Genomic DNA, 24,270 nt, shown 5'->3' with positions numbered 1-24,270 from the left:
TTAAATCTATGGAAGGAGCAGAGCAACATTGGTAACAGGAAATATAATCTTAACTAGGAAAGCAATAATTTAACAATAAAGTTCAAAATAATTGTGTAAAAGCAATAACAAAGGTTTGGACTGACAATACAGTTAAACAATCGATCAGCAAAAACAAGGCAAATCTTTGGCTAGGAAAGCTATAATATAACAATGACGTCGAAATAGAATTCATTCATGAAATTCATTCATTAATAGTTAATGTATTTTAGTGAATGATTCTTATAAGCGGCAAGGCAACGGCTTGGTTACGGGACCATTATAGATTATATTTTGGGATCTTAAAAAGAATGTAAAATATACACACTACATGAATATAAATATAAACGACTGGTGTTTGTTACTTTTAAGACCCCTAAAATGAAAAACTTGAAAATTGTTCCCCGCCTAGGTCTTACTGTAACGCCTACGGTAAAAGCTTCTTGCTTTTGGAGAAATTCGCAAAAATTTTGATATTAAATACCAGTTTTATTCAGCATTAGAAGGATTTCCTCTGTAATGAGTTATTATCCTACAAAAATAGTAGCACTTCGGCTAACAACCTCGTTCATTGTTTGTATGAATCTTTGTAGGTTTCCTTCATTATATAGGCTAATTATTTTGCCTACTAGCTCACAGTCTCTCCGTCTATCACTTATCATGCAATGTTCATAAGGATTTTTTCAAGGTCCTCCAGTAATTAAAATAAGTAAAAATAGTTTTTTATTCCAGACCACATTACTGTTATTGATATGTTATAATCTAAAACCTCTCACCACCTAGGTAGTTGTGATGCAAGTCGTTGAATATTATAATTATTTTCTCTATTAGCTCAACGTCTCTCCGTCTATCACTTATCACGCCATGTTCAGCAGGATTTTTTCAAGGTCCTCCAGTAATTAAAATAAGTAAAAATAGTTTTATATTCCAGTCCACATTACTGTAATTGATATGTTATAATCTAACACCTCTCACCACCTAGGTAGTTGTGATGCAAGTCGTTGAATATTACAATTATTTTCTCTATTAGCTCACCGTTTCTCCGTCTATCACTTATCACGCCATGTTCAGCAGGATTTTTTCAAGGTCCTCCAGTAATTAAAATAAGTTAAAATAGTTTTATATTCTAGTCCCTATTACTGTAATTGATATGTTATAATCTAACACCTCTCACCACCTAGGTAGTTGTGATGCAAGTCGTTGAATATTAGAATTATTTTTGCCTACTAGCTCACAGTCTCTCCGTCTATCACTTATCATGCTATGTTCAGCAGGATTTTTTCAAGGTCCTCCAGTAATTAAAATAAGTAAAAATAGTTTTATATTCCAGTCCATATTACTGTAATTGATATGTTATAATCTAACACCTCTCACCACCTAGGTAGTTGTGATGCAAGTCGTTGAATATTAGAATTATTTTCTTTATTAGCTCACCGTCTCTCCGTCTATCACTAATCACGCCATGTTCAGCAGGATTTTTTCAAGGTCCTCCTCCTCCAGTAATTAAAATAAGTAAAAATAGTTTTATATTCCAGTCCACATTACTGTAATGGATATGTTATAATGTAAACCTCTCACCACCTAGGTAGTTGTGATGCAAGTCGTTGAATATTAGAATTATTTTCTCTATTAGCTCACCATCTCTCCGTCTATCACTTATCACGCCAAGCTCGGTAGGTTTTGTGAAAGCTCCTATATGAATTGGTCTGATACAAAAATATTGTGCTTATATCATTTTGAACAAAATTTAACATGTCCGAGTTTGAAGGATAACAGTTACTTTTTTGATATAACATTTACTGGAACCATATATATTTTTCAAAACTTATTGCCTTGTTGCCAGAGAAGTTTTAAATACTAGCCGTTAGCAAGGAAGTCAAGGACGCTTTAAAATACATTTTTTAAAATTTATTTCTTACATTTATTTTATAATTAAATTATATATTTAATGAAGATAATTGATTCATCAATTGATTATTCTTTATAGTTAGTTTTAAGACGCTTTTTTAAGATGATTGGAGATAATTACTGCGGTGTGGCGGAGATTATAAAAAAAAAAAAACACTTTAGCAAATCTGCAAACTAAGCGAATTCCCATTTACCCGGCTTGATTTCTTAAAATATTCCCTACAAATAGTCAGATTTATTCAATTTTTAAATAACATTAATTTCAGTGAGTAGGTTTGCTGCTACTGCTATGGGGAAGATAACAACAACAGTCATGGGAATTTTAAATTTATATATTTATTTATTATCTCCGTAACCGTTGGGCATACAACAACGCTTTAATATACAAAATTATTTCTTTTTTAAGCTCTACAAAATGGTTTGGAGAGAAATCTTGAAACTTTGTGTTTTTTGGGTTAAAAAATGGAAAAATTAATTTTTACTCCATAGTATATATCCCCGTTTCCATAGTTTGATTATGCTGGTTCGTGAACTCGTTCGAATAAAACGTAGGTTTACACGTTTGTACCAGAATTTCATCAAAATCTGATCATATATAAATATAGGCTATAACGAATTTGAACGGATGGTGTTTTTGGCCTCTGGGGACGTCAAAACGAAAAAGTAAATCGGTCCTGGATCTAGTCTTACCTTGAGATCTACGGTAATAGCTTTATTAGCTTATTCCCTATATGGGAAATTTGCTAAAAGCCAGGTCTTATTTTGAGCTTTATATATTTGAATCACTTATGTATCTCTAGCACCCTCCCAAACATTAATCAAGGGCGTTTACCTGAAATAGGAATGTTCTCCAAAGGTTCGGGCGCATACTTTAGAGCTGATTTTTCCCTAACCCTCCATAACATTACGCAGGTTTACTAATCTGCCATTGGAATGATCTCCGAAAGTTCGGGTGCTTACATAAAAAATATTTAGTTTGAGCTAATTTCTAATAATCTCTACTGCGTGTGTGAAGTTATGTTGGCAAGCTCAACGCCTTTACTAAAACACCAGGTCAAATTTAACCAAAATAAATAAAATAAATAAATAATAAGTAATAATCAACGAAATAGATGGTAACAGTTAGTAAAAAGTACATTATATCGTCACTGACATAATTATACACACACACATAGTATTTTCAAAGGTATCGTTATTCTACTCAGAGTCTATATAGATAGAGGTGGAGGTCTACTTGATTTTGGTTTCAGCTCTGTTTGCCCTCGGCCTGTCGTAAATCATAGGGGCAAAAAACCAGGTCGTCAGATAGGTTCGTCAGCTAAATTCAGCCTGGTCTCTAGTCTCTACTCTGCCGTCTGCCGTGCCGTCTGCCGTCAGTGCCGTGCCGTCACTATTGCCTTTTGGTTTTCAGTTTTCAGAATTATTTATGGACTTTACTAACTCTCAGCTTTTCCTTCAGTTACAGATCCTATTCGAGCCTGATAATAAATGTAATCAGCTAATTTGTTTTCACTTTTCAGTATAATGGCTATTTGTATGCTGAGAGGAGCTTTCGGTCGAGCATTTATAAAGTTTTCTCATTCAGGTAAGTTTGATTTATAATACCATTTTGCATAGGTCCTATTTTACCTGATCACTCAGTTAGTCAGTTGTATCCAATTTCTTTTTACAGTAGTTGCATAACCCTTACTTGGCTTAAAATCTCTTATAAACAATGTAATTTGGTGTCGAAGATTAATATTTAAGTATTAAACCACGTTTCTCCCCTTTATGTACTTAAGTAATAGGGTATGCCTTTATGCCAAGGTAACAACTTAGGCATATTGCAATTTTAACATCAAACTGGAGGTTCTTAAGCCTAGCCTAGATACGGTACTTTGCTAAGTAAGAACTGACAATGTTAAAATGTCGATAACTGCAAGTTAGGGTCTTCTTCAGGGGTAGACTTCCGTATCTGTTGTCAAAAACAACCAAATGAAATAATTGATAGGCTATATCGAATAATTTTTCATTTGGTGGTTTTTGACAACAGATAGGCCTATGGAAGTCTACCCCACTTCAATAGCCTACTAAGTTAATAAGGACTGGTTTTGGCAAATATAGGCTATGACAAACCAAGCAAAATATGACTGGCCTATTGCAAATCTCCATAGTCTAAGCTAGGCCTACAAGCTTTGTTAATAGCCTAGTGTTTTTTTTTTAATTTGGCAAATAAGTTAATTAATTGATTGCAGGCTCTTAACCCTAGCAGTGGCCAATGTTAGAAGTGGGGAATGGCCAACCCATTTTGGCGATTTTGCAGACCTTTTTTTGAAAATTCGTAAAAATTCAACCGTACAAGTAAACCTAGCCAACCTCATATTCATTTTGTTCGGAAAGAACAGGAGAATCTAGAAATAGTAATATCATAATGATTTAGACAGTGTATTTTATCGATAAAGTGAAAAAAATAAAAAAATTTGAATTTTTTTTTTTGAAATTTCAAAAGCGGCCTTGGTATTTTTTTTCTACGGATTTCTTTATGGGAAATTCATTATATACATTTTGTAGAAAATCTAATTCCCTACATAGAAATATATAACATGTTAGGAAAATATTTTTTTTTTATAAGTTTTTGGGGCGAAATATAATGACAAACGGAGAACCGAAAAAATTGAGAACCGTACAGTGTTAGTTTATGTTGTAAAAAGTTCTATAATACATGTGTATACTAATAATGATATATACATGTTTGTAAAGCTAATGAAGTAAGGAATCAAAAAAAGTCATAAAGTTTATGGTAAAAATAATTTTTTACCTATAAACATACGTATATAAAATAATGTTTATATATTTTAGCGATTTCTCGAAAAACAAAATTCACAGTACTTAGTATACAACTTTTGTACCAAATTTTTTTACTTCAAACCAACATAATAATCTTGTAGTGTATTCAATTACCAACATAAAAATGTATAACATGTTAGAAATATTTTTTTGTAGGTACGTAATAGGGACATAATAATACAATAACCGCAAAACCGCAAATAAGTGTAAACTATAGCCTACAGTGTTTGCTTGTGTTGTGAAACATTATGTAGGCTGATGATATGTAGCCTACATATTTGTAAAGCCAATGAAGTAAGGAATCCAAAAAAGTCATAAGTATGATGGTAAAAAGTTATTTTCACCTATGATTATGTAGGCCTATTAATTTGAGAACGTTTTGAATTTTTTGCGCATTTCGAGAAAATGGAGTGTACAGTATTTAGTAGCCTATATAATTTTTTACCAAATTTTTTACACCCAAACCAATATAAACATGTTGTAGTGTATTCATTTACCTTTATAAAAATGTATAACACCTTGGGTAAATCATTATAACCCCTCTGAATGTCAGAATCGTCATTTTTGGACATGATGCTAACAAAATAGCCTACAGTAGTAGGCCTATTTAGTATAGGCTATAACTTTTTTACAAAATTGTTTACCCCCGAACCATTATAAACATGTTGTAGTGTATTCATTTACTTTTATAAAAATGTATAACACCTTGGGTATATCATTATATAGGTACAACAATCTCTGAATGTCAGAATCGTCATTTTAGGACATGATGCTAACAAAATACAACCTTTTATGAACACTATTCCACACAATTCAGTAATATTTATGCATGAAGATAACTGTTATACACACACACAACACTTCACTTACACTAACACTACGAACTAATAACATATTTAGTAATAAATCGCGGATAAAACTATTACGGCAACAACACAAACAAACAATGGCAATACAAGACAGCTGACAGACTGTGGCAGTAATGACTCACTTCCGTCGTCTACATCACTGTCTACATGCGAGCATACAGAAATAACCCTGAGTGCAGGGCTGCCACTCTCTGAATCTAAATTTCTTCCTCTTCAAAATGATATACTATATGACTAGTAATAATAACTTTCACTGTATATAATTCGTATTTTCCATACTGTCACCAGACGACTGTTGGCCATTTGTTAGAAATTTCGAAAACAGCTGTTTTCATAAAATCGTACCGATTGTGCAATTAATATTTAGTTATAAATATCACTACCACAATGAAGATAAAATCAATGGCTATCCAGTGGTATCACCCGCAACATCCCAAGACGAAAATTACCCGAGCAGGGTAATGCCAAACAAGACGTGTTTTGCCAGTTCCCAAGTGTCGGCTGCAAAAATCGTACCGCGCCAAAATTTCATTTGATTTCTAATCGTCGTGACATTGTTATATACCTGCTACAGGGTTTGTTTATGTAATCAAATGAAAGTTCAGAATGTGATCTTTCGAATGGTATATATATTATTCTAATATGAGTTGATTGTAAGTGTTTTTTTTACCGTTAAAAAAATTTCGGCCCATACCGTAACCAGACGACTTTGGCCATTCTAAGCATCAACGTCATACCGTAACCAGACGACGGTTGGCCACTGCTAGGGTTAACTTAATTAGGCTAGCTTTATAAACAGTGGGTGGTTCTAGGATTTCAAGGGGGGGGGGGTTACCAGGAGGTTTGGGAGTGAGGAACCACCCCCTCTGTTAAGAAAGATGTGGCCTTGAAAGTTTGGCATTTTTAAAGCCATTTGGTTACTTTCCATAAAGTTACTTTTAACATAATGTCTAAAACTGTCCAAACCCCTCCATGTTACGTTTTAGGACAAAATGTAGGCTTTGTTTAAAATCATTTTCCAGGGTCCAATATGGGGGCCTTTAACCCCTGTAGAGTAAAAATACCTAAGAAAATTTGTTATCTGTTTACTGAACCTTAACTGTTTACAATATAGACATAGGTACCGGTCTGTGTAGTGAAGTACCGGTAAGTTTCCTATTTAAGCTAGGGTTTCCAAGATCACACGTGATTACGTAATCAAGTTTAAATTGAAGCCATGCTTTTATATGGGTGCGGTTTCCAAGCGCGAGCAATCACGGCAGTCATGAGTTTTCCCGCCATCTGTCCGGCGTGAGTCCAGAGCGTAGCACGCTGAAAATGACCCAAGTCATTTTTGGAGTGCACGCCAAGCGGACAAGTGTAGGACTCTGTGAGGATTCTTGTACAAATTTAAAAATCACGCTTAGTTTATTTTGGTGCGATTGTAATAAAAGTAAAATTTATTTAACAACACTGTAACTATCATCCTATATTGATTTTAATCTTTTTGGTGGTATTGTAAGTTTAATAGAATCCAATTGCTTTAAACAAATGGTTTTGTTTTTTATTTTAACCAAAAATTTTCATGGGTCACTTTTTTCTAAAACCAGATGGTTGAGCTATGTTTGGTAGTTATTTTGCTTATTTTAAGGACTATAAAGTTGTTTTATAACTCCAATGTTATTTCAAACAATTTTGACAATATAGTATACCTACATTTAAGTTAGTTTGTTTATATGCAATTTTTCGTCATTGTTGACACTAGCCCATTTCCCAAGAGAAATAACTGCGAATGTCCTTTCTTGCAAACCACTCTCACGCCGAGCTTGATCGGACATCTGCCGGACAAAAGTTAGCGCCAACGGACATCACCCCGGACAGATCAAGCTGGCGTGATCTTGGAAACCCTAGCTTTATGCAATCCAGGAGTGATCTTAGCATAAAGAGAGTGGCTTGCCTTTTAAGTCTAACGTTTTACCGCTGAGTTACTGTGTTTGGTAAGAAAAATTACTTTGTTAAAAAAGTTTGTCAGTAATTTTTTGTCTATTTCCTAGAATGCAAAATTTATCTTTTTAGCAGGCCTACGGTAATTCAGTTTAACTCATTTTGTTATGTCATCTACCATTTTACAAAATTGCACATGATTGGATAAATACAATAACCAGCCCATTTAAAACATAATTGGCCAAAAACTGTGCCTGATGTGCTTTGCAACCTAAAAATCTCTCTTAGAACTACTACGCTAGAACATGGTTTTTGTTACCTATTGAATTTGATTTTTTAAACCTATTTTAGGTTAGTGGCAAAATTAATCATTAAAGATTTGACAGTCAAAAATTTATAGCTCAGCTATAAATTGTTTGAAGATATTTCGGAATTTCAACAGTTTAAGAAATGTTTTTGTTAAGAGAAATATTGTGCATGAACAAGTGTTTTCAAGTGACTTCAGCTGCATGTGTTACAGACTGACGTCGTTAAAGAACAGTTTACATCAGTGACGAAGACAAAATGGAAATCCAAGTGGACATGATGGAACACCTTGGAGATCTCCTATCTTCTGGAGATGTCAATAGTATAAAAGAAATGATTGCTGAGGATAGCTTCACAAGCTTTTTACAAGAAAAGTCAAGTGATTTAATTCCTGTACTGTGCTGTTACTTGAATGAAGAGACAATGCTTAATGATCAGCGATTGTTTAGATATGTTAAAAAAATAATTACCATGTGTGCAGAGATTGGAAATTCTAAAGAATGTTTCATGGAATTTCTTGCACAAATGGAGACTCTGGACGAACTGAAGTTCCAAAACTTGCTACAACCTGTCCAGACCACCATACTTCGAATCCCTGAAAGAAAAGCACCTTTGATGCACTGTGTTTATAGTGTTGTTTATTCATTCATAAACACTTTACCTGTGCCAACAGATTACAATTTAGAGAAAGAGGCCAAAGCAGTCTTAGAGTGTGATGAGAATGTTCGACGAATAAGAGAAAACTATCACTTGATTTTTCGATTTTATGAACCTTTTGTTGCTGAGCTTGAAGGCAAATGCAATGATAGTATTAGAATTTTAAATCTAAGATCAGCATTGGTACAAGCATTGCTTCATTTATTGGGTCACCCACTTGCATTTTCAGACATGGAACAAAATGAAAAAGGACCTACTTCTTTAGGACTTCTTGCCTGTAAAATTGTGCAAGCTGTTCACAAATTGCAGAGTGATCCAGTGCAATTGTTGTTTTTAGTAGAAAACAAAGAACTGATATCAGTAGAAGAAGAAAAACTATCCATGACAGATTTTTCTAGCAATGAATTTAAACATTCAGATCTATCGGTGGCAGTGTTTTTTTACTTATTCGTGTGTGAATCGGACAAAGTGTTGATCCCTTATACATACAGTAGACTTTTCATTTTCAGTAATTGCTTTACATTGGCTTCCATTCTTCTCCAGTTTAAAGAAACACTCGTTCTAAGGAAAGGTCTACTCTTGGCAAAAGCAGCAATTACAATGGTTGAAGAGGGTACTTTGCCATTTTCGCATTTGGCATTTGGAGTTCATAAAGAAGTGATTGACCATCTTTCGACCATAGCAGTCTACCACAACTTGGAGGAAAACAGGAAACTTGCTGTTGAACTGATAAGGAAACACTTTTCCTTATTTGAACCTAAAGCTAAGTTCTACATCCTCGTTAGAAATGACTCTTCCACCAAACATCCTCAACTGTTTGGGTTTTTCGCATCGATATTGACCAGCTTGGTGCGAGAATCATTCTCAAGAGCTGAACTGAAACCATACTTTTTTGGGAAGCGACTCTCTGACTTGTTGAACATCTATTGCTCTTTGAAGAATGGAGCAGAAACTGATCTGTTGGAAAATAAAGATCAGATTATTGCAGCTTTGAATTTGATCATATTTCTGTCAAGAAGGGATAGGTCTAATATTACCAATGTGTGGAGTTACGTCTCTGTTCTTCAGGAAAACTTCCTTAAGCCGCTAAGAGAAGCTATTGACTTGTCAAGAGCTCATTTTAAGGAGGAGATGAAAACTTTGGATGATCCTGAGAAGAACAAGACAAGTGAAGAGCTGGAAGTGACAGTTGGAAATGAACTGTTAGGGAAAATGTCAGTTCAAGAGAAAAAGGAAGTGATTAATTCTGGACTAACTGTTTTTGATCTCATTGAACATGTTTTGAGTCGGGCGAACGAGTGTGTTGAAGATAAACCTGAGTTGTAAAAAAACAATAGGCCTAATTTAATTTAACTTTTGATCACTGTGCTTCAAGTTTAGCCTATATATAAACCTACATAAATGAAAAAATCTACATTCTTTGAATAATATTTGAGCTCATTCAGTCAAACCATGACCACCATTCAAACCCATTCAGTCAAACCATTCAGTGAACTATGTATCAAATTATAATTTTATTAATGTATTATATTCTGAATTGGACATTTGAAGTGGAATTTAGGTTTTGCTTATCTCGTTAACATTCCAAATATTTTGTTGTTTACGTACCGTAGTCAAAATTGATGCAAAAAATGATTTTGTAAAATAACATTTCAGTGGTTAATAATTGTATGATATTTTGTGAAGTCCATTTAATAAACATTGATGAAGATGATTTGTTTATCAATTAACACTTCCAATCTAAAATTGAATTTTAATATTTATCTAATAAAAAATTCTTATTTAAAAACCTGTTAATTAGGCTAGTCATACTTCAAAGTTAATAACTTTATCCTACAATAAAAAAAATCTAAATCCTAATGTGAGTAATCTCGTCATTACCTCTCTACTACAAGTTTTTGTTTTATTAGTCAATTCACAAACTGACAGCAAATCACGTGCTGATGATTACTTTTGCTCCAAAACTCAAAACCGCAAATAAAATATAAAATAGTTACCATTCACATTTTTAGCAATGGGTATTGAGCAGTTTGAAAACAGTATTATAAATAACCTCATATGATGACTTTACTGTTAAGTGAGTGCCCATTTGACAACTCTTAAGCACGGGTCACACTAGGCTGGCATCAGCGGCGAATTGAAAGAAGCCGCGACTGTCAGCTTAATGTGACCACAAAATTCGCAGCTGACACTGAGCTGACTCAGCCTGGATTGGTGAGCCGGTGATGCTGGTGCCAGCTGCTGATCACCAGCGGCTGGCAAACAGCCTAGTGTGACCCGTGCTTTAGATGGGATACCTTTATCTAATCTACTGTAGACGGGTGGTTTCTCTTTAATTAAGTTGTATAAATGTCAAAACAGAACACAAGCTCTTGAACCAAGGAACTGAAAAAGTAAATTGGTCCTGGGTCTTGGTCTTACCCTGCCACCTACGGCAATAACTACTTCTTATAGGGAGATTTGCTAGTAAAATGATGTCAAGAAGAAAACTTATTACCATACCTACACCATAATAATGTTGGTGTTTTAGGTTAGGTTGAAACTAAAGCCACACTAGGCCTATACAATTTGCATGTTTAGTTCCCACTAGTCATAAATTAAAAATGAATGCACTTAAAAAATAAATTTTTGTTTATAATTGGGCTATGCATTTCATAGAGTTATCTTCCAATTTCCAAGTGTATCCCTATCTTGACTGGTGTTTTAATAAAACACACAAATTAAACGTAAGTTATTCATTTGAATGAAATTAAATTAAATTACATAATTCACAATGTACAACATCAATGCGTAAAACCCAACGCGCAGTGGGAAGATTGAGAGGTCTTAGCAGATTCAAAACTCTCCTGCCAGAATTTGCCAAAACGCAACTCATGCGGTCCTTGGTCCTTCCAGCCTTCACATATTGCTTTCCTGCATATGGAAACAGCATCTCTAAGGAGGATATGGCAAGAGTTCAGAGAATTCAAAATTCTGCCATAAGGTTCATTTTTGGCCTTAGTCGCTTTGAACACGTGTCCTCCTACAGAGATGCTGCTAAGCTCATCCCAATGGATGACATGTGCAGAAAGCTGACCTGCTGCCTGGTCCACAAAGTGCTCACGCTGGGAGAGCCTCATTACCTCAGCGAGAGGCTGAAGTACAGGAGGGAGATCTGTCTGCGTAGTACTCGCTCCGACCGCAAGCTTCACTTTCCTAAAGTGAGGCTTGAGGCTGGAAGAAAGTCTTTTTCTTATTTCGGCCCGCGGTTGTACAATGGCCTCCCTCAAGAGATCAAGTGTTCAAAATCGTACAACACATTCAGGGCCGCAATGAAAAAAACAAATGTAAAATGTATATTGTAATTATTCTGTTGTAATTTGTTTGTATATACTTATGTAAATATATTAGGATAGTTTAGATTTAGTGACTTGAGTTAGTTTGAAAACCATGTATTATGAAACTCGCTCGCAAATAAAGGCCTTTTTATTTATTTATTTATTTATCTTACTTAGACAGAGGCCATGAAAGAGAAGGAGGAGCTAAGCTTCTATTTTCAGTATTTTAACTATTTTCAGTAGAAGAAAACCAAAGAGGAACAATATTTAGTTGACTAGTACTGTACATGATATGTTGAGATGAATGAGCTTATACTATATCAACACCCTATCAGTAACAGTTGCTCACTGAGACTGCTAGCCTATCTGTAAATGATTTAGTTCAGTGAAATTGTCAATATAAATTACCTTGTTGCCAAATGCCAGTACAGTACAATTTTTAAAATGCTTATTTCATAAACTATTTTTACTACAGTTTTTTAAATTACGTTTTTTAAATTGTTATCTTTAAGAGGTTAACTGTAAGAAAAGACCATGAGGTCCTAAGTTCGCCTCAATAAAGAAGCATTTTCAATTTTTCATTTCATCTTTTACAACAGTTTTAAATATTTTCAAAAATTAGTTTTTACTTTTTACTATTTCAGTAAGTTCACACATTTGAATCTGTTATCCCATACAGTAGGCCTATCAAATATTTAATGATATTTTTGTGCAATATGTATTTTTGAGATTATGGGAATAATAACAATGAATGTATTCATTGTTAATAATGAATCGGAAACCATCAAAGGAATATGCATGTCTTTGAGTTTTGTCTGATAGTGGTGAAAATTCCTAAGGCTACCGCACACGAGAGACATTTTGTCGGCCGACTATTTAGTCTTAGTCGGGAGACAAAGTCATAGTGATAAATCTAAGCGCGCACACGGGCTGACCCCAGCAAGACAGTCGGCAGACTGTCTGCAGACAGTCGGGGCATTTTGGTGCTGACCGATTTTCCCGCCGACTGCTCCCCGACTCAACTGTCGTGTCGTATTCACAAAGGCATGGATTTTAGTTTGAATGCGCACACTGACGACTAAAAAGTCTGTCAGTCTGACAGTCAAGTGCGTTGTTATCATGTGTATTATTATTGTTATTATTATGACTTGGACAACGACCAGTGCAAGTATTTTGAGGGACAAGAAAGTTGATAAACTTGTCAATGAAGTGGAGGCACGGTCCCCTCTTTATGTCTTTTAAGGAGTATTTGGACATAATAAAAAATACCCCCGCTGCAGCAAACCTGCAAACTAAGTGAATTCCCATTTGCCTGATTTAATTTTTTTTTATCTACAGTATTTCAATAATATTTGGATTAACGAGTACCTAGGTTTGCTGCTAAAGAGAGGGTATTCAAGGTGTGTTTTAGTAAAACATGAATAGCTGAGTATAAAATAAATATATTTGCCAAGTTTTATCAAAATAGGTATCCTACATCCATAAAAAAGCAAACTACAACAGTTTACTTGTTCTACATAAGAATAACATGGACATTTTAAGTTTAAATATTTTGGGATTTCCCTGTAACCATTATGATAACAATTAGCATGCTAAATTATTTGTTTTTTTAAGCTCTGCAAAATGTTTACTAAAGAAATTGCAGAATCTTTTGTTTTAATCGTTAAAAAAGGGGAAAACCCCGTTTTTACCCGATAAAACCCCTCATAAACCCCCGTTCCCATAGTCCGATCATGCTGGTTTGCGAACTCGTTCGAATAAAATAAATGTAGGTTTACACGTTTGTACCAAATTGCATGAAAATTGGATCATTTTTGCTCGAGTTATCGTGCTAACGGACAAATATATATATATACAGAAAGTAAATAAAAGAAACGTCTTATAACACTTGCTTACACTGTTACTCACAAGACGGTAAATATACAAAACAGATGGTAAGTGGTGATCGATTTCGATTGGACACTCCAATCATCATCAGACCCAATAGGCGAATGACAAGAATCTTAATGGCGTCCCTACTTATATCCTATTGGCTACCGGAAGCACCGGCCAATACATTTTTACAAGTACAACTGGAATCAAAATGTATTTGTTCATTAATCAACTTATTTCTATTTTTACATTTGTCCTTATAAATATACAATTCTTCCCAAGCATTCATTACATATCCTTTCTTACAATTCTTTAAAATATCTAGACTATCCTCAATTTTTCCTAGTGAGTGGCCATTTTGTAACAGGTGTTGTGCGACATTTGATCTTTCCGGTTTGTTGTTCCTCCACGCAGATATGTGGTTTTTGAAGCGGTTAACGAAGTTCACAGTCTGTCCAATGTAGAAGTTATCACAATCGTTACAATTAATTTTGTAGATGCCCGAAGCGTCGAATTTGTTGAAATCTTCTATTTTCGGATGCAGTATTTTACTCATGGTGTTCTGAGTCCTGTAGGCTATTGAAACTCCGTATTTCTTGAATCTGTTAGCAGTCCTTTGTGTCGTAGTCCCCGTGTAGCTAAATGTGATATATCTGGTGTTTTCCTCTTTTATCTCTTCTAATATTGTTCTGCTGTGTAGTGTATTCTGCCTATCGATTTTCCTCCTCGTCTTCCTTGCGATGTCCTCTATCGTCTTGGTTCGAAATCCATTAACTTGAGCGATCTTCTTAATGGTGTCCAGTTCTTTCTTCCTATTAGCTTGGCTAAGTGGGATCTTATAGGCACAGTACAGCATAGATCTAAAGGCTGCGGTCTTGTGGATTGTCGGATGGATAGACTTCCTGTTGATTGTAGTGTCCGTTTGCGTAGGTTTCCTGTAGATGTCAAACTCTATCTTGCTGTCTTTTCTCTCTAATGTGAGGTCCAGGAAGTTGATCTTTTTGTTTTCTTCAAACTCGTTGGTAAAGGTGAGGTTTGGGTGGTGGCTGTTTAGTGTCTGCATCATCGTTTTGTGCTCTTGATCCTGGGCTTGTCTGAAGATAACAAGAATGTCGTCTACATATCTAACATACAGTTTTACATCATGATTCTTTCTTAAATTCTTTAACATTTCTTTTTCCTGATGCTGTAAAAATATTTCTGACAAAATTGCCGAAAGTGGACTTCCTATAGCTAAACCATCTGTTTGTTCGTAAAATCTATTGTTAAATCTAAAATAATTTTGTTTCAAAACAGTCACAAGCAATTTTACAATCTGATTGACATATTCATCGTCTAAACTATTCTGTAAAAGCCTACATTTAACAAGATCTACAGTTTCAGATACAGGTATGTTGGTGTACAGATTTGCGATATCAAATGAGACTAGCCTACTTTTCGAACTTATATCTATGTTCTTTACACGTTCAACAAATTCATAACTATTCTTTACATTGTATATATATTCTAATTCTAAATCATTGCTGAGCTTACTTGCTAACATTTTTGAAACATTGTAGGTAGGAGCACATTTAAAGTTAACTAAGGGTCTGATGGGTACATTCTTCTTGTGTATTTTTGGGATCCCTTTCATCACGGGCGCTTTAGAATTTAGGATGTTCATCTTCTGTCAACATTCTTCGGGAATCACTCTGTTGCATCTCTTCACGACGTCGGACAGCTCTTTTTGGTACCTCTGCGTTGGATCCTTTTTCAGTTCTTTGAAGTTATTTTCGTTGATGAAATCTTCCGTCTTCTTTATATATTCTTCTTTTCCGAGCACTACGATGGCGTTGCTTTTGTCTGCTTTCACAACGATTGAGCTATTCTCTTCCAGTTTCTTCTTAATTTTGTTGCACGTCTTCAGTTCTTCATTTCTGCTGGGATCTATGGGTTTTTGGCTGGTGAAATCGTTGGCTGTCACTTCCTTCCGAACGGCATAATGGTCTACGTCTCTGAGTGATTTTACATTTGCTTCAACTTCAGTAGCTAGTAGTTCGTTTTCGTCCTTCTTCTTCATTGCGAAATTGTACTTCATTCCGTAGTTCAGTATTTTCGTTTCTTCTTCACTGAATTGAATGTCTGTAAGGTTGATGACTCTCTTCTGGAATTTGTGTTCTGTACTGGTCCTATCCAAGTCTTCATTAGGTGTATTCTTCTCTACGAGTTTGTCTAGTTTGTCGTTTATCCGTAAATATTTCCGGTCCATGGCGTCTCCAACCTCTTCATTGACGACTTCGTGTAGTAAATTCCATGCGATTAGTCCGTATAATCTCAAAAATTGTAGGTGGATGTCGTATTCAATCTGGTTCAGTTCTTCTTTTTCACAGTAAAGTTGTTTGATCATATTTTGGATGAATAGTACCTCTCCTTGTTCCTTGGTTCTTTTAGCGGCAGTGGTGTTACAGTTGACCTTGATTGTTGCGTATTGTGGTGTAATTCTCTTCTTAATACATTCTTTGTTGAAGTAAATATCTGCAATCTTCATGGAAATCTTAAATATATATATGTGTGTGTGAATTTGAACGGATAGTGTTTTTGGCCTCTGGGGACATCAAAATGAAAAGGTAAATTGGTCCCGGGACCAGGTCTTACCATGAGACCTACGGTTACAGCTTATTCCCTAACAGTTATGGGATGAGGTATTTGAAGCCGGGGTATGACCAATTGGTCAAAACTATCAACACTCATTCATGAGTACATGAAAAAATTGTCCGGATATTTCCTCAAATCCGAGTATAGAGGTAAATCTGGCCTTTCAAATCAAATCAAGGTTTCAATGTTCTAGGACTATTAAATTTGATGCACCCAGTATTTTCTCTTAAGTTTTCTTGCACGAAATCTTATCAGTAACGCACATGTGACAGCGGTTTCTGCCATATACATCCTTTTGACACTCGAAAGACGACTAAACAGTCTTGGCGTGTGGTGCGCACCTATAGTCAACGACCAAACAGTCTTGACGACTTTTCGATTGTCCACCTGACTCCAGCCAGACAGATGGCCAACAGTCGGCCGACAAAAAGTCTCTCGTGTGCGGTAGGCCTAACAAATCACTTCCTAAAAAATTAAAAGTTCCGGCTACAACAGGTGTGGCTTTGAGGAGACAGACAACCGATGCTGTAATATCAGCTGAAACTGGGGACCAGAGTAAAGAAAAGGAACATTCAGAAAACGGAGAAAACAACGCTTACGAAGAAAACATCCGACAAAAGATTCTTCAGGCTTCATTACCATTTGTCCACGAGTTGGGATGGTCGAAGAATGCAATAAGTGCAGGTAATTAATGTAGCAAAGAAGAGACATTAATCCAAAAAGTTAATTGCATTTGTTAAATTGAAAACACTCTAAAATGCCAAGGCACTACAAAAATTTGATGTTTACAACTACTTTTAGGATTATAGCATATTAAATTTCATAACATATTAATTGAATTAATCACACTATCAAATAACCGTATATAGCCTAAATTAATTCAATTGTCCTACAGAACTTTCAAACAACTGTTTAGTTTTTACCTGTTGCAACAAATTTTTTGTACCATTTTGCTTTTAGAATACAATATGTTAAAATTTAGTTCTGTCTTGTTTCTAATATTCTGTTTGGGCGTAATTGTAATGCAAAGACACTTTTTAATTCAGCACACTTAGGCTTGGGTTAACCATTTTACACTTACCTACCAATCAGATCTATAATACTTTGTTTCAGTGAAGGTTTGTTTTATTAATATGTTGATAAAAAATACCACTGAAAACTTAATTTAAAAAAAGTGAAGACATCTGTTTAGTAAAAACTAAGAAGTGAATTTATTGACACCATTAATTATCTAACAGAAATTTAATTTTCTCAGCAACTAACTTTAACTTGAAATATTTTCAGGTGCGGGATCCCTAGGATACCCTGGAGTAATTCACGGGATGTTTCCTAGAGGAGGCGCAGATCTAGTCAGCTACTTCTACTCAAGCTGCAACCAGCAGCTGGCCTCACAGCTTAAAGAGGCTGCTGAGAAAACTGAACCTGAGAGGTGAGAAAATTTGTATAGCTTGGTTAAAATCGAGAAACTTTTTTGTCTTATAGTGATGTTGTAAAACTGTATCACACAACATTTTTTTGTAAGAAAATCTTTAGTCATATGAGTGCCCTGAGAATTAATCCTGTTTCAATTCTACTGATGTAAATGAAAAGCTTGAAATAAACCAAAAAAATTACGGTCTATAGCGTTTTAATTCTGGACTGCTCTACACTGGTTAAGTCTGAACCTTAGTTGTTGGGAAATATGAGAGAGCAACCCAATGGCCTCATCCTAAAATTATTGATTCCTCCAGATTAAGGTTTTTAAGTTAGATAAAGTCATAAATCATTACTTCTGTGAGCTGTGTTTTAACTGATTGCTTAGTGGAGTAGGAGACTTGAGCTGAATCAGTGCAAATTAAAGATTTCTCGTAATTAAATGTGTTTACTCCCTTGTCAATAATTATTTTGAGGAATTAAGAATAAGTAAGTAAGCTTCACCCACCATCCATATGGGTGGCCTTGAACACATTGATGCTAGACAAGTGAAAAAATTAATCACAGACAATAAATGCTTACCAAACATGGTCGGTTCAGGATGAATTTGCTGCTCATGGGTTTATGTAAAAGATATTGTTAGAAGTGGCAGGTCACAGAAACAATAATTAGTGGTACACTGCAGGTGCTGCAGGTGCCTGGATGGCCGCTGAAAACATTGACTACAATACTTCATACTGTAGTTGTTTTTCTAAACCACGTTTAGCTAATCAATAAAAGGTTACAGTACCTGCAGACTGCCTTGTGGGTTTTGTTAATCCAGTAGGATTACGCGCGTTTCAACAAATATAGTGCCATCTTCAGATCCTGAACTTGAAACTTAAAATCTTGATTTTTCGACACATATGGTCACGTCAGAGTTTAAAATTGAACACATAACACAAAACGAACATTAAACACATGTAGGCCTACTATATCCTGTTCGGCTTTTTAATAGTAGGCCTACATGTGTTTAATGTTCGTTTTGTGTTATGTGTTCAATTTTAAACTCTGACGTGACCATATGTGTCGAAAAATCAAGATTTTAAGTTTCAAGTTCAGGATCTGAAGATGGCAATATATTTGTCGAAACGCGCGTAGGCCTATTCCTACTGGATTAACAAACCCCACAAGGCAGTCTGCAGGTACTGTAACCTTTTATTGATTGACTACAATAATAAACCCTGGATGAAGCACCTAAGGTAAGATACTAATTGGTTGGACATTAAATCCCAATGCTGGTTACCATAATAATTATGGTAAGTAAATGGGTGTGTTGATAGGATCTTGCCACTATTCACTACCATACTTACGTAAAACTGTTGTTTACAACAGTTTTACATGTTATGTGTGTTTGTAAGTATGGTAGTGAATAGTGGCAAGATCCTATCAACACACCCATTTACAACAGTTTTACGTAAGTATGGTAGTGAATAGTGGCAAGATCCTATCAACACACCCATTCAAAGATTGCTAGTTCATAATATTAATAAGAATTCAGCCATTATCCTCTCTCAACCCGAATCTTGTATTTGTAGCAGGAAGGATCCTCAAGTGGTGGTATCTGACGCGGTAGAGACTAGGCTTCGTATGATCACGCCGTACTTGACAACATGGCCGCAAGCTCTAGCTTTGATGACGCTACCTCCCAACGTACCGACAGCACTTGCCAACCTTCTGACAATGGTGGACGATATATGTTACTACGCTGGAGACAGGTCCGTGGACGTAAGTAATGATATGTTTCGTACTTTGATGCGTTTAGTTCACCAGTGGCGTAGTGACAGTGAAGCGAGTGGAGCAGTCGCTCCAGGGCGGCAAGCACCTAGGGGGCGGGGGCAGTGCCAGGCAAGGATTATTAAAAAAAAATATTGTTGTCAAGGGTACGGGCGGAAGGAAGGTGAAGCGTAGGGGGGGGAGGTATGGCCCGAGAGGATTTGGTGCAGTGTCTTGGGGTCAGCAACCTAAGGGTAAGGGAGTGGTAGGGGTTGGAAGTGTTGTTTAGGGCTAATAATGAACTATGAATTCGGTTAAAAATATTCCTACAAAGTATGCAGTTGGTGAGGTGTTAAGTTATGGACAGAGTTGATTTAAAGCTGCAAGGCCCGCCAAAACCTGATTTAGTTATTACAAAATGTCAAAAATCAGGTAAAAGTAAGAAAGGATTTATGTTTGTACTGTTCAATTATGCATTAGCCTTACCCCAAACGGGCATTACCTTCTAAGTGCTTAAACATCACCGACATCTACCCGCCATTTGTAAATTCACGTCCTTTGCTCAGTTCCTGCTGTTTACGTGCACTTGGTAAAGCTATCAATTATCAATCATTGAGATGGGGACGCCACCTAGGTGCATATTTTAACCCAAATATGAGTGAAGGATGAGTGTAGAATGGTGTGTTATGACCTGTGTAGCTTTGTTACTAGCTTTGTTGTAGCGGTTTCATTAGTCAGGATCATTTATTTAAAGCCCAATGATCAGGAACAGCTGGGTCCAGTTTCGAACCATCAAAAAGCTACTGACTTTTCTCAGGATCGAACCGGCGACCTTTTGATTACCAGGCGAGCACTATAACCACTCAGCTACCCAGCCAGTTTCATAAACAATAACAACAACATGATCCAAATAATGGATAATTTCTGCTATCCTGTATTGAGGAGATTTCTAATTACAGTAGACTCCCTCTTATCTGGACTCCTAGGGACCGAGGCCAGTCCGGATAACGGGTTTTCCGGTTAAGCTGACGTCCCCAAAAACTCAATAAAAAGGACCGTTTACATATTCAACTTAAATTTAGTAGAGCATTGTATTTAGACACGTGATCACTGGTCTCAAATTTTTCCCACGAGAACAGTTGTTTCAGTACTGCCCACTTCCTGCTGATCTAGTCCGGTTAAACTGATGTGCAGATAAAAGTTGTCCGGTTAAAGAGATGTAATTTTGCATAGTGTAGTCCGGTTAAACCGATGTCCGGTTAAAAGGTGGTCTGGATAAGAGGGAGTCTACTATAAGTAACATGGCAGAAGGCAGTAGCAGATCAATAAGTGACAACTAATACCTACTGCTTGACACTAGAACCGACAATTGCTGACACCCTAGTTAAACTAGATTGTAATGCTAGCAGTATACTATCGCCGAATATAGGCGAGCACGATAGTGTATCCGGTCTGATCGTGTACGCTCGGGATACTTCGCCTCGCCATGATTCGTGCTCGCTTGTGCTTCATTTTTGGTGGATTTTGGGGAAGAGTCAAAGGAGACAAGCAAAGGCAATTGTCAGAAGTTAAATTATGTCTAACACCAACAAGCACGTTTGGCAAACATGGGCGAATGTCTACTTGGTGACCTCGTGGTTCAGGTTTGGCAGCATTCATCGTCGCAACTGGGGTAAAAAATGTGGCCAATCATTTGGCGATAGTCGATAGTGTACTGCTAGCATAACATGTCATGGATCTACAAAACTCTCCTACCACAGTAGATTAATTTGCTTTCTCAATTTGCATCATTTTAATTCTACAACTAACCAGTTATTTTATTTCCTAATATAACTTGCAGGAGATGTACGTAGTCTCATAACAGCTTTGTTTGATTCAACAATCTGTGATGTGTCTGTGTGCAGTTCAACTGGTACAGTAGGAGGGTGGCGCTGGCTGCCATATACAAGATGACAGAGCTGTACCTGCTGCAGGATCAGTCTGCAGACCATGCAGCCACATGGCAGTTTCTACGCAGCAGGATAGACGAGGCTGCACAGCTGCATAGCGTAATGATGCAGTCAGAGTCTGGGGTGCAGTTCGCCAAGGAGGTGGCCACTGCTACGTTCACTACGGTCAGTCGCACTTGAATTACCTTTTAAAGTGGAACTTTTAATAATCACAGTCCAGGCTGCAAAGGTTGGTGAAAATAAACATATACATTTGGAGTTGGTATGGCCCCCATAACTCTGTCCATACCGTCATTGCTTGGAGTCTTTTTTCAAACCAATCGAAATTCCTTGCCTAAAAAATAGATTGGTCAATGTTTAGGCCTTATTACTTTTCAGGTTTTCAATCCGCCCGTTGTTAGTGCAATTTAATCAAATATTAAACGGTAATGGGGAATAATAGAAATATTATATAGTAAATTTACTGTCAAAATTTAACAAAAATGAGTTGATAAACTCTAATATTAGTCCTTGAACTAGAACAAACAGAAACCAAGAATATTGATGAAAATTTGGTTTTGGCTTGTTTGTTGTTAAGCAATAATTTTAGTGCTATCGCGGTTGCTACGATTATGTCCTCCCTATTGTGGGAGACGATGAAGATATCTTCCTGACCGCAGGACACGTCATGACCCCATTAACCCCCCCCCCTCTTTGGGACAGTCCTTAAATTTTTCTTGTGAGTGTCAGTGTCATACTCAAGCTTAAGTGGCACTTGTTATGTAAAAAACAAGCTGCTTTTACACCAGAATACATAAAGAGAACACAGATTTTTCTATTTTGGTGTTGAAACTTATATCTTGCCCTTTCAAAGAGTTTATTTTATTGATAACTGATTGATACCACACAAAATTACGATTAGTAAACCGTTTTTCAACAACCATAAATGATGATAAATGATGATGAGAGGATTATACTAGGACGCTGGCGTCCGAGAGGCTAGCGTCCCACCTCGAGCCGAAAAATGACGCGATTTGTGTTGGGATGCTAGCCTCTCGGACTGCCATTTTATTTCAATGTTTAGTCACTTTTTGTTTAGATCTATTTAAATAACATTATGTTTAACGAGTACCAAGGTTTGATGTTTTAAGGGGGCTAATAAAGTGTGTTTTTAGTAAAATACTGTATTATTAGCTTAGTATAAAACAAATTGGCCAAGTATAATCAAAATATATCCATACACAAGCAAATTCCAACACTTAACAAGATTTTCTATAAGAATAACATGGCAATTTTTAATATTCTTTTTTTTAATTTTCTCCATAACTAATAACAGTACAAAAACACTGTTATATACTATATACTTTTATATATGTTGTATACTAAATTATTTGTTCTTGAGCTCATTAAAATTGTGTAGAGAGAAATTGGGAATTTTTCAGTTTTATGGGTAAAACCCCGTTCCCAAGGTCTTTTCATGCTGGTTCGCGAACTCATTCAAGTTTATCCCCTTCACCTTAAAACCAAATTTCTTCAAAATAGGATAAAAGTTACTCCAGTTATCGCGTTTACAGACATATATATAATATTTAAATCCATACGAACGGATGGTGTTTTTGGCCTCTGGGGACATCAAAATGAAAATGTAAATCGGTCCCGGGCCTAGGTCTTACCATGCCACCTACGGTAATAGCTTTGAGCGTCCGGTGGCTTTTTTTAGCATCCGACACCTAGCATCCATAGTATAATCGCCCCCTTTTTGATTTAATGCCCCGCTAGCGTCCCGGGCGCTGGCCTCTCGGACGCCAGCGTCCTAGTATAATCCTAGCCTAAATGATAATAAATTAGTCTCTATGTAATGTCACACTGAAAGTCTTTGATTTTTTGTTGTAGGCAAGGAACATCCTGGGACTACACAGATAACCTTGGCGATACGAGTAGCCGACTCTAAATGTACGCTTCTGTTTTAGGTTTAAGTATTTATTGTTCTGTTGTTGATACTACCAAAGTAAAATTGTTATTTTTTACGTATTTTGTGTAATTTTCTCCTTTTCTAGTGGGGTACTTTTAAGTACTGTACCAAAAACCTTGTTATAATTTAAGTAACCTGAGACGTAAGTAATTTTGTGGATGGTGATGCTTTTGCAATATCTAGAAATGGCTGATTCTCAAACAAACTGGAAATCGATACAGGTAGACTGAATTATCAAAAATTTCTTCTTACTATGGAAAAAATTGGAAATATATTCTTATAAAGTTAAATACAGCCATATTATGATGGAAGCTAACATAGCGCTTCTTCGAGAAACCTCTTTCTTGCTTATTTAAAGATCCAGTTTATGCTGCTGTACTGCATTACCTGAGCTTCTCACTGAGATGAAGATTCAGAAGGAAATAATATGGTTCTTTCAAATTACTGTAGAGTACAACAATTGATTATTACAATTGATTAATTCCAAAAAATCCACCTTGAACTTAAGAAGTCCATGATGCTGCATACATCGATAAGGACAAGAAACCTTTGTTTTGTATAACATGTTCATGTTGGCCTACAAAACACTATTTTTCTTCATAAAATTCAAAATTGATTACAAATATCCCTGTCTTTTAATGTTTAGGCATACATGGAATTGTTGTTTTTGGTGATCATAGGTGTATTGGGCATCCTCTTAAATCCAATTCAAAGAAATCTGGGTTGAAAATATTTAAATCTACCATTGATAGTTGAAGAATTTAAAATAAAATAACCAATGACACAAATTATTTAAATATCCAAAGGTTTACATTAATGTATTTGTGTTCAGGGATAATTTAATTTCTAGTAAGAAGATGCAGACTTTCATT

General features: G+C 35.9%; 1 protein-coding gene across 3 annotated transcripts; it reads left to right on the top strand.

Annotated features, from left to right (window-relative positions):
• The first annotated feature begins 3,278 nt into the window (after window positions 1-3,278).
• LOC129002739 (ubiquinone biosynthesis protein COQ9, mitochondrial) lies at window positions 3,279-23,457 on the top strand. 3 transcript variants are annotated; one of them, XM_054430766.1, is made up of 6 exons: window positions 3,279-3,511; window positions 16,826-17,014; window positions 17,615-17,759; window positions 19,324-19,510; window positions 21,403-21,612; window positions 23,320-23,457. In XM_054430766.1, the coding sequence occupies exons 1-6, from the start codon at window positions 3,451-3,453 to the stop codon at window positions 23,347-23,349; spliced, it is 822 nt and encodes a 273-aa protein (XP_054286741.1). In that variant the 5' UTR covers window positions 3,279-3,450; the 3' UTR covers window positions 23,350-23,457. The 3 variants fall into 3 exon arrangements, with proteins under 3 accessions (XP_054286741.1, XP_054286740.1, XP_054286739.1); XM_054430765.1 differs by having other exon boundaries at window positions 19,321-19,510; XM_054430764.1 differs by lacking the exons at window positions 16,826-17,014; window positions 17,615-17,759; window positions 19,324-19,510; window positions 21,403-21,612; window positions 23,320-23,457 and adding an exon at window positions 8,065-10,303.
• Window positions 23,458-24,270: the final 813 nt, after the last annotated feature.

The sequence above is a fragment of the Macrosteles quadrilineatus genome, unplaced genomic scaffold (assembly GCF_028750875.1).
Source record: "Macrosteles quadrilineatus isolate MER2022 unplaced genomic scaffold, UCM_ALF_1.0 Scaffold_9__3_contigs__length_116548681, whole genome shotgun sequence".
Classification (NCBI taxonomy): Eukaryota; Metazoa; Arthropoda; class Insecta; order Hemiptera; family Cicadellidae; genus Macrosteles; species Macrosteles quadrilineatus.
Note: the sequence above shows the minus strand (reverse complement) of the source record. Positions and strands in the feature narration are given on the sequence as shown.

Excerpts from the sequence above, each read along its gene's own strand:
- LOC129002739 (XM_054430764.1), top strand. The coding sequence starts at position 8,109 with ATGGAAATCCAAGTGGACATGATGGAACACCTTGGAGATCTCCTATCT.